This window comes from Monopterus albus, unplaced genomic scaffold (genome assembly GCF_001952655.1).
Source record: "Monopterus albus unplaced genomic scaffold, M_albus_1.0 scaffold501.1, whole genome shotgun sequence".
Lineage (NCBI taxonomy): Eukaryota > Metazoa > Chordata > Actinopteri > Synbranchiformes > Synbranchidae > Monopterus > Monopterus albus.
In genome coordinates, this window is record NW_018128381.1 from 145,110 (window position 1) to 155,771 (window position 10,662).

Here is a 10,662-nt window from a genome sequence, read left to right on the forward strand (position 1 = left end):
TCATGAAAATTTAATTTCCATTTAGACATGAATAGAGGCAAAACGAATCTAATTTAATCTGCCCTCTCCTCTCATTTCCCGCCGTCTCTTCTCGTTGCCTCTGCCGTCTCCTCAGCTCCTCTCCATCCTGTTACATCCTCCTCTCCTTTTATCTCCTCTCAACTCTTCACCTCTCTCCTCTGCTTTTATCCTCCCCTTCCTTTTATTCCCCTTTTCTTTCCAATCCTTTCTTTTCCTTTTTTAACCACACCAGGGGTTTATTAATGAAGTAGAGATTTATATATAGAGTGAGAGAGAGAGAGAGAAGAACAGAGAGAAAGATAAAAACAGTGAGAGAGATAAGAGAGAGGTAGGAGATGAGTGAGGCATACAGAGAGAGAGGCAGAGGTGGCCATTGGGTTTTTATAATTGGGTGTCTATGACTCAGAGAGGGTGAGTGTAGTATCCCTCTGCCTGCACACACACACACTCTCAGAGAGATCGCATTTCCTCCTCTCGTCTCCCTAACATGACATGAAACCAGCTTGTGAAGCTTCAGGGCTCTGAACATTTAAATTATCTCCCATCTCCTCAGCTCACTGTGGGCTAGAGATCACAGATTCACAGCAGCAGCACCAAATGCCATTTCCCTCTGATTCGCCTAATTAGCGTTGCTAATGACCTCTCCATACAATGTCCCTGTTTTAACCTGCATATTAACCCACACCATGACACTGTGAATAGCTGCTATTCTTACTGATGGAGCATCACTGTTGGCTGCAAGAATCAAATCTAATATTGTTTTTAACTGTGTACATTTATCTGTGCAAAAAACTTCTGGAAAGTACTGCATGACGTGTAGTCCTGTGGTAGTATATTAATACAATACAGGTACTTAATAAAACTGTCATGCATGTCTGATGAGGGAGACTTTCTTTAATGAAATAAATTAATATAATAATAATATTATAATATAAAAACACATTTCAGCTGCAGTAACAATATAATGAAATCTAATGTGATGGTGTCCCACATATGCTATAAAGGTTATAATAAATGTAATAAAAATTTTCCTGGGAGGCAACATAAGTTTTCAAGAAGGCTGACTGTATAAATGTTTAAATATCTGCATTGCACATTAAGACATGATAGGTTCTTTCTTTCAAAACATCTGATGTGTTCAAACATGGCCTCTATGGTCAAGGTTTCGTTAAGACCAGCAAAGAACACTGCTTTGAAGAGAAAGACTGTGGTGATGGTTAAGAGAAACCGATGCTGAATTTTGTCTCAGTGCATTTTTGCAAAGTACAAGGGCTGTGTGTTTGACTATATTTTTTACAGTACAGCTGAATTCTGGGTGAAAACCACTGTATAAATATGGACAACAACCAGACTGTGCAGCAGCGACTGCATAGTCGAGTGACATCAGACCGCCAATCAAAGCTGTCAAATCATCCAATATACACTGCTTTTTATGTCATCAAATTAAAAAAAATTATCTTAGCTGAAAAATGACCACTTGTACACAAATAGATAATATCGACCAAAACCCACAGGAATTACCTCTGGGAAATATGCATCTTTTTTTTCAGGTTGGCTCACTAACTAACTAATCCGCTAACATGAAGGAGGTGGCATTTATGACCTATACTGCAACGGGCCACCAGGGGGCGATCGTGTCACATTGGCTTCACTTGTGGAAGCTGTCATGGCGTCCACATCTCAAACAGTCAATAGTGAAAACCTCTTGGTGTGGTGAATAGCAAAATTTTCAAAGACTAAGACCTATTGTCACGTACAATCGGGAATGTCAATATTGTTCTGAGACCAGCTTTTAAAATATCAAACTTATCTATCAAGTATCTATCAGTACACTTGTGTTGATAGTCAGCCTGGTAAAGACCATGTCCTGCCGCTGTCCTGCTGACACACAGACAAACGTTCTGATGACTTTGAACACGCCACTCACGTCTCGCTTTCAGTGTAGATCGAATGGTAACACGTTTCAGTAGCACTTACGTTTCACTCTCGGTGTGTTTTACCAGTCACACCGTCAGAGGTAAAGACACAGCAGTAAAGTAGTTTGCTGTTATTTTTGTATTATCAGGTTTATTTTGTTCTATTATGATATACAACCACCACCTCAGGATTAACTGTGAAATGTCAGAGAAAAAAAGTCATAAAAAATCTTTTTAAAAATGTCTGTCAGAATTACTCATGCACAGTACAAGAAAATGTGGCTACACCTGTGGGTCTGCAGGGAGAGACTGAGACAGATATGTTGAAAGTGAAGAGCAGAAAAACTTGTACTGCTACTTAATGAAACATCCTACATGCATCAGCCTCGCTCTGCTTGGTAGCTGCTTCTTAATATCCCCCCAAGGTTCGCACACTGGCTTTTCTTAAAAAGGACCCTGGGCAATGGAAGGAAGCGTCTACAAGGCCTAATTAAACAAGACAAGCTACCTTCTGTTCAGGACTTTCCGAACTAGATTAAAGTCACTTTCACAGGAAACATGTCATTGTCTCTGATTCTAACAGACACAAAGCTCTTTTGTCCTTCTGTGTGTTCAGCTCTAAGTGTTACTGATGCTACTGCAGTCCTCATTTGCTCTGCAATAAAAATACTGTATCTCCTGGGACTCCCCCCGTGAAGTAAAGTTTAGTAAAAGTAATTGATAACACTGGGAGAAACAAAACAACTTAAAACTCACCAGGCAGATGGAGAAAAGAATGTAGCTACAGTATATTATCACGTCTAAACATTGGTTTTGTTTAGTCAGGGTGGAGGCGCTGTAGCTCTGTGGTTAGGCAGAAAAGGTGAAGATGCTATACAGACATTTAGCTGTTTGTGGGTGGAGGGCATCCTGTGAGCTGTAATAAAACTGACCAACACATCCAGCCTGCTACCTCTGAACAATCTTACATTCATTTGTTGAAATTATCTATTTTGCAGAGGAGGAAGTAAGTTGCATATGTGCAAGCCTCAAGCAAGTCGAGTCAAGTCATACAAAATCTGGATGATGTTATGGGAACATCACACATTAAAGTGACACATTCACAAACTTTCTCTGATTGTTAATTGTACATTCTTTCCCCTATAAACTAACCCTCAGCTATCAAATAGAGAGGCACACTTTGGCTATCAGGAACTTCTCAATAAAATGCCTAATCAATTTGAAGCCAAGTCTAACAGCTTCAACCTAACATTAGCTTTTATTGTACCTACACATTCACATACTTACCTTTAACTTGTGAGTTTTGTAGTGATGCATGAAGTCGGATGTTGTGGCGGTTGTGTCGCTGATTTTCGCCTCATAACACTGGTCTCTTCTTACTATCATCATCAACAACATAATCCTTGAATCCAAATTTTCTTATTTTTGGAATTGGCCCCTCCATGATAGCCTGCGACCTGTGCTGCCCTCTGCTGGTCCGCACACATCGCACTAGGAATCACCCAACTGTGTTTCTAAAACAAAACCCAACTCCTCAATATCTAGAAAAATGCAAAATTTTAAAAAGCCTCAATATCTAGAAAAATGCAAAATTTAAAAAAGCAAAGTAATTTCAAAGTTATCTGTCTCAAGTCTAAGTCAAGTTAGTATGTTGAGTCTTTTACCAATGGTACTCAAGCAAGTCTCAAGCGCAGTGCTCTCGCCGCTGCACCCTGGGTTCGAATCAGGGTTGCGTCAGGAAGGGCATCCGGCGTAAAACACGTGTCAAATGTCAACATGCGAGTCATCAGTGTGACGATTCGCTGTGGCAACCCCTAAACGGGAAAAGCTGAAAGTGACTTTCTTTACTCAAGCAAGTCTCAAGACGTCAAATTTGCAACTTAAGTCGGACTCAAATCATGTCATGTAACTCGAGTCCCCCACATCTGCTACTTCGATTAAGAAGATTAAGATTTTCTTTGGAAGTGAGAAAAGAGTTTATACTTTTATTTGCTCTATACATTTCAGGCACAGTTTGCACCAATGCTGCACATCAAGCAGCACAGTGAAAGTCTCCCAGTCTTCCCTGTCCACACTAGACTAAAGTGACCAGGTGAACCCCACAATGAAGGGCTGTGCTCTGAGACTTGTGTCAAGCACAGACACAAAATAAACATGTTCTGTTTCTCCCAGATTTACTGTCCAAATTGGAAAGCTTATTTGTAGATATGACTGAAACATAATGACTCATCATGCTGTGAAGCATAACTGGCATCCAAAATACCATCAGAGCTCTCATTTGTAATACTGCAGGCTCCAAAATTCTTGACCCAGTATATAAAGAAAAAGAAACTAAACAGATGCTAAGATACTGATTAGAAATTACTAAAGGGCTCCAAGAATAACTAGTCCCATGTGAGTCAGATTTTATTTTGGAGTAGATAATGCAGTGCTGGCTCACACAGGAAGTTCACAGTGATCAGACAGTATGCGATAAAGCAGAAGCGTGTCTGAACGTAGTCTGAACAAAATCAGGTAATCCTTTGCACCAGAAACTGCCTCTGAGTCACTCAGAGCCCGAACTGCACAACTCCCCTACATCAAATCACCAAGACTGGAAACTGAAAAAAAGCTATGCATCTACTATAAATCAGAGACAATGACACTTCACCTCAGCGTGCATGGTCACAACATCGGATCCTTTTTCCTTTATACAATCTCAGTTTTCCTCACTCTACTGTGACTCGGTAAATTCATTTCTTTGGTGAATTGTTGACAAGAAGATGATATAAATGGATTGCAGCAGAAGCAGCAGGAAGCAGCTGGTTCAGTCCTGTATGACTATTTTTGGTGAATTGAATTTGCTGTGCTGTTGCTGTGATCTGACATGCATCCGACATCCTTATCTGCACCTTAAATCCACTGGCCATGTAGCAAAAGCAGCACACAACACTAACAGCAGCTCCAGTCTTTCCCCATAGGCCAAACACATTGATTTGTCATAGCAGGCAAAGCACAGGTGTTACTAATGACATTAACAATGGCTTTGTTGTATTCAAGTGTCCCAGTACAGCATAAGGCCAGGACCCTTCAACTGAGTCAGCTAAACAGAATTCAGTTGTCATTCATCACATCATCTCTTCCTACTGAAACACATCGCTTACTGCTGAGTGACTTATACAACCGAGTGGAGATACATGCAAGCACTAACCAATTTTCCATGCTTGTGTCTGTTTTAGTCTCCCACCGTCTGACTGTTCTCTGTCCACTGCAGCTGAAATCAAACTTTGCCGATGCTGTAAACCCAGAAAGAATGGCACTGGTGCTCCTTTTCACACATACATCATATTCAACCCTGCAGCATTCAGCATGCTCCCCAGCACAAAGCATAATGTGATTTCAGACACACACACACAAATAAACATACACACCGAGCTGAGAAATAATATCTTCCTGTCCTGAGGATGAGCTATTGATTGTGGCAAGCCAAACACAAAGTTTCGATTTACACATTTAGGGCCTGACAGCATCCGTGTCGGCCACGTGGCTGTCGTTAGTGGCAAAATGCTCATAACTTACAGCATAAATGGCTCAACAGGAACCTAAACCACTAAACACTCTGCTTGGTCTAACAAAGGAAAGGAAGGGGACAGATACTCAGAAAGGAGAGATGTGTTCAATTAAAACATGATGACATCACTGAGCAACACTGTTATGAGCAGAAATGTTGCTTCTGCTCCATCTGTTTCACATTTGTGGCTGTTTGGAGGCTGCAGAAAACAACATGCCGGAGGAAGACGAGGGTCATTTGTACTTGTGTGGGCTGTTTGTTTTCCCCTGGTCTCAGCTGTGCAGCCATTGCAGGTGAGTGTACGTGGGAGTGGTGAGTTGTTTTTATTTACAACTATCCTCTGTGTTGTTGTGAAATCTCTTATTAAAGACAATCAACTCTCTCTAACACACTTCTCGTGCTTAAGAATCGAGCAACAAAAATTAAGTAATGAATTCTAGGGACAATTACCTGAATAACATCCATCAAGACCAAATTCATTAAATGGTGGTTTGGAAATCGTTTTAATACACTTTTATTCACACACACACACACACACACACTCAACAGAAGAAGGCAGTTAATAGTAAAGTAATGCAGAGTTACAGCATCAACTCTTTATAAGCCACTCAACGCTAATAAATCACTTAGAAACCAATTTCATACTATAGCAGAGAAGGGGGGTCTGGACTGAAAAGAAGAATTAGCAGAGAAAAGGGAGAAATGATGGAGGAGAGAAGGCATGAGAGAAGAAGGAATGAGGACCTGGGCTTGATAGAGGGATGTGAGGAGGACTGGCAGAGGACACATAACTACTGGGACAAGAAGACAAACCGGATCAGGAGACATGAATAAAGACAACCTTGGCTGAGTTGGGCATTATGGGAGTGTTGCCCTGACAGAGGAAAAGGAAAGGTAAGCCAACGGGGGAAAGGAAACACGGGGGGGGGCGCTAAATATGTTCTAAAACCTGTGTGATGAACATCTTTCATAAGTTCAGTCAGTCTTTAACCACTGTCCCTACAGGTGTACAGTCGACCAGACAAGCCATCTGATGGGGTTAATAAAAAAAATGAGGAGCCCTAAAACCTGTACGATGCCGATGTGTGAACCTGGACCGACAGCTTCAGTGAATAAAGTAATTCCTCATCTGAGATGTCTAATTTCATTTCAGCAGCTTCAGCTTAATATACTCCTTTCATTATTCATCCCCTCCTTCCTCCGTAATATTAGAAACAAAGTACAGTCATTTGAATGGGCACATAAAATGACAGATGCCCCATGTCAGAAATGATGAATTAAATTATATCTTGTTCAGGAGATAGAGCCCAGGCAGCTACACGGGTTAAACAACTGTCTGAGTGTTTTCTCGGTGACCAGGTGAATGGAGAGGTTGGTGCACGGCCGTGCTGCAGAAGCACAGTGTTATTGAAACTGCTGAACATAATGTTTAATTCATGGATGCCTTTAGTCACTGAGGCTGGAAAATCCATAAGTTACTTTCAAGTGGGAAGATGTGCAGTGAGTGCGAGTTCGAAGCTTGTTAGGTTTCTGTAGTGCAGGCTAGGTGTATGAGTGCAGGCTACCCCCCCACCCCCCACCCCCCAGTCGCAGCGGTGCAGTTCCACAACAGCAACAACACCACACAAGCACAAGCATTTAAACAAACCAGCACACCTCTGCACCTCTTACATTTTCCTCCAGCACTGCAGCTGTTTGTGTACTTTTCTATATTTTAATGCACCACCGTCAAATTGAGATGCTTTTTCATATAATCTGCAAACAAATGAGACAGCAGGTAAAGCAGGTTAATGGGAATTTTACATGGAGCACATGCAGCCGTTGCTCTGTGTGATGACGCATGATGTCATGGGTTAAACCAAACTTACTGCTGGTGAAAATGGGAAAAATTTTACCTTGGAGATTTTTTTTAATGCCACACTTCACCAGAGGTATGTGTTCCCTTGGCTGTGTATTATACGCATGTACTGCCAGTTATATAATTTGTTTTTAAATGACATTCAAATGAATGACAGTGGTTTTTATGTCCAAGTCTCTCCCTTGGTTTTGCTTTACTGATGCTGAGAACCCATAAACTAGTAACTTCCAACTCAGAATTTGTTCTTGGTCCAGTTGCCTGGTTAATCCATGGTTAAAATATAACAAAGAGAGAAAGAGAGATACAGCTGAATAGGCCAAAAGAAAATGTGACTCACACAGAATCACAGACTGGAAAAGGCTTCGAATAGACCTTGTATTAATCTGCAGGCAGAGCCAATGGAGAAGCTCCTGGGAGGCTATTAGCTTCAGGACTATTCAGTGCTCCATTTGGATTAGGCTGCACTGGGACGGGGATTAAACCAGCCCTGCTGCCACATTACAATAGATCCAGCAGGCCCCACTGTACCACTGGGTCACCTTTGCTGCTGCTGTTCTTTGAAAACAGCACAAAGACACTCAGATACAGGAGATATCTCAGTTCTTATTAATATGGAAGTTTTATGGCACAGTTTGTATGCTTTGGATAACTCTTCTCCATCCCTGTCAAAGCCCTGTGTCTGTCACTCAGTCCTCCCTGATTTATTCAGTCTACAGTGTCTGGTCCCCGACCTCCCTGACCATTTGTAGTTTTGTTGTGCATTTACTGTGCATGTGTTGCCTCGTTTAGTCTTGAGTTATTATTTTAGCCTTGGTATAAAAACTTGGAAGCAGCCACAGTCCTGGCTGCTGAGAAGACCTTCCCAAACTCATAGTAACTATCAGCCGTTTTAAAACTAGTGACTGTTATTCATGTGTGCACACAGAACAAGGCACTGCATGTGTTGGAAAGACTGTACAGGAGCATTCATGCAGTTTAGAATAAAAGGAAAACATCTGATTAAGCAACTTAACCAACTGTAACTGGTGAGTCTGTCAGCATAACATTTTATAATTTAAGGTATACTGTACAATTTAAGGGAAATAAAGTTAGTTAGTGCATATTAATTATTATTTTGTTCTTGCTTTCAGTGTTGCTCAGGCACTCCAGTGGGGGCAAACAATTCAAGACAGCAAATATTCAAGTTAACAGTTGATAGTCAAGAATGGTAAACAATAATAAATAATAATAATAATGCCAGCTGCCAAATGATAGCACCATTAACAATAGTGACTCCTGCAACAACACATGAAGCATGGCCTGTAGGAACCCTAATACCTGACGCAGTGAAACCACTGTCCTAACCCCGCTGAGGACGAACCTCTCTGTGATTAGAAGTCCATCGATGTGGCTGGTCTGTAGCACAAAGCACCTGCAATCACATTAAAGGACATCCTGAGGAGCATTAAGGATTTTTATTCAGCAGTCACCGATGCATGTGTGCTGACTGAACCATTTTCTTTACAGTAGTGTGCATACATTCAAGCGGGGGCATTCAGAGCTGCTCAGAGAGTTATTTATTCACGCAGTGCAGTAGAGTAGAGCTTCGGACAGGCATTTACATATAGAGTATTTTGAGGTCCAGATGAGTTTTAGTCTTGCCTGAAAATGTTGCAGCATAGGACATTAAACACAAATGTGGTGTTTTACTTCACAAAAAAGGAGGGCAGCAATTGAAAAAAGTGAATTTTAGATGGAGAGATCGAGGGGAAAAAAGCACAGGAAGTTCAGTTTTCTAGCACCAAACTGTCTCTGGTATCTGAGGATCACTAGTCACTTTGCCATCTGACCAGCGGTCAACACCAGCAATCTTCATTTGCACCCCTTCATCTGTTCACATCAGCAACAAAGACAAAGTGAGAATACAACGTGAAAAGTAAAGGGGGCGAAAGTGAGAGAAAGCAGCAAGGATGAAAAGCAGATGTCGCCTAGAATCAAAGTGAACAATCAGAGGCTTGTGCTTCATTTCCTGTGTTAGCTTCAGAGGGCAGAGCCAAAAAGAGGAAGCGAGCATCATTAACATGGAACGTTCGATCCCTTCTGCTCTGGCGACAGGCAGAGGTCTGCTTCGCTTCGCTCTGTGTCATCTACAATTTTAAGAAAACACCACACTGCTGCCTGAAGGCACCAATCAGCAAGGGACACGTCTGCTTCATGGCTGTGAACAGAGGGTGTCCTGGTGGGAGGAAAAGCTTGTGGCTTGTAACCAAAAGCCCTTTGATGACAGGAAGTGAAAGTGGGTCCTTCACACTGCCTTTAAGCGGGGAATTTAACCCCTACTGAAATTAAGTTATACAACTGATTTATAACCAAGACACTATGCTAAAAGCCATACTATGCTAAAGGCTCTGCTAAAATCGGGATGAGTGGAGAATATCCCCCCATTATTTCAGATGCCTTTGAGCAAGGTGTCGAGTCCACAGGAGACCCAGTGCTGCAGCAGAAGGAAAAGCTCTTTGTGGTGGGAAGGGAATAAAACTCCTTCACTACAAACATGCTGGTGTTTTTCATATCAAGATTCAGCACAGATAATCTTGCAGGCAGATGTGGGAGAAAAAAGTCAGGAGGACAACGAAAATCTCCCTGGGAGAAAGAGAGAGCTGACAGAGAGGCACAAAAACCTCTCAAGGATGTCATTATCTCTGAAGTCCAGTGCAAATAAATATCCATAAATCAACTCAAACAGAAAAAAGGATGCTTCAGAACTTGCCAGAGAATCATTATACGTTTAAGTTTTCTTCAGTAACCAAGTAACCTAAGGACACGTGGGTAATTCAGACATTTTTGCCCTGTAAACAAGTATCAGCTAAAAACTGGGCTCAAAAAAGAATAACAGTAGTTGAGCTGTTCTGGGCTCTTGCTCTCCTGATAGCTTTTACTTTTTCTCCTCATCATATTTGTGTCCAAACAGGCTCAGAGAGTTCACTGAAAAACAGCAGATAACTGCAGCTGTAATTATTACTAGAGAGGCAGTGAAACATTATCCACATACAGTCTCCAGACTGGATCCAAACTACTGACCAGAGCATAGGTAATATTAAAATCACCTTCCCTAGAGAAACAAGCACAACGTACATTCTTGAATTCATTCCTCACCAGCAGAACCGCTGTTCTGTTTGTAACCACTGAAATGTAATCAAAACACAAAAAGCTTCACAGTTCAAGAGAATGACATGTAATTATAATACTGTGAATGGGTGTACGAGTGTCAGTGTGAAACAAGACGTCTCTGTACAAAAGCCTGCAACAGAACTTCTCAGTTTAAACAAAGGGTTCAG

General features: G+C 41.5%; 1 protein-coding gene across 3 annotated transcripts in view; it reads right to left on the reverse strand.

Annotated features, from left to right (window-relative positions):
• galnt14 (UDP-N-acetyl-alpha-D-galactosamine:polypeptide N-acetylgalactosaminyltransferase 14 (GalNAc-T14)) overlaps positions 1 to 10,662 on the reverse strand; it is a 132,671-nt gene that overhangs the window by 83,505 nt on the left and 38,504 nt on the right. For 2 of the 3 annotated variants that reach the window (XM_020588080.1, XM_020588082.1), the window contains one exon: positions 8,706 to 8,756. The exons of the other annotated variant lie outside the window; for it this stretch is intronic. In XM_020588080.1, coding sequence (XP_020443736.1) covers positions 8,706 to 8,756 — 51 coding nt within the window. The remainder of the gene's footprint in view (positions 1 to 8,705; positions 8,757 to 10,662) is intronic. 3 annotated transcript variants of the gene reach the window in all.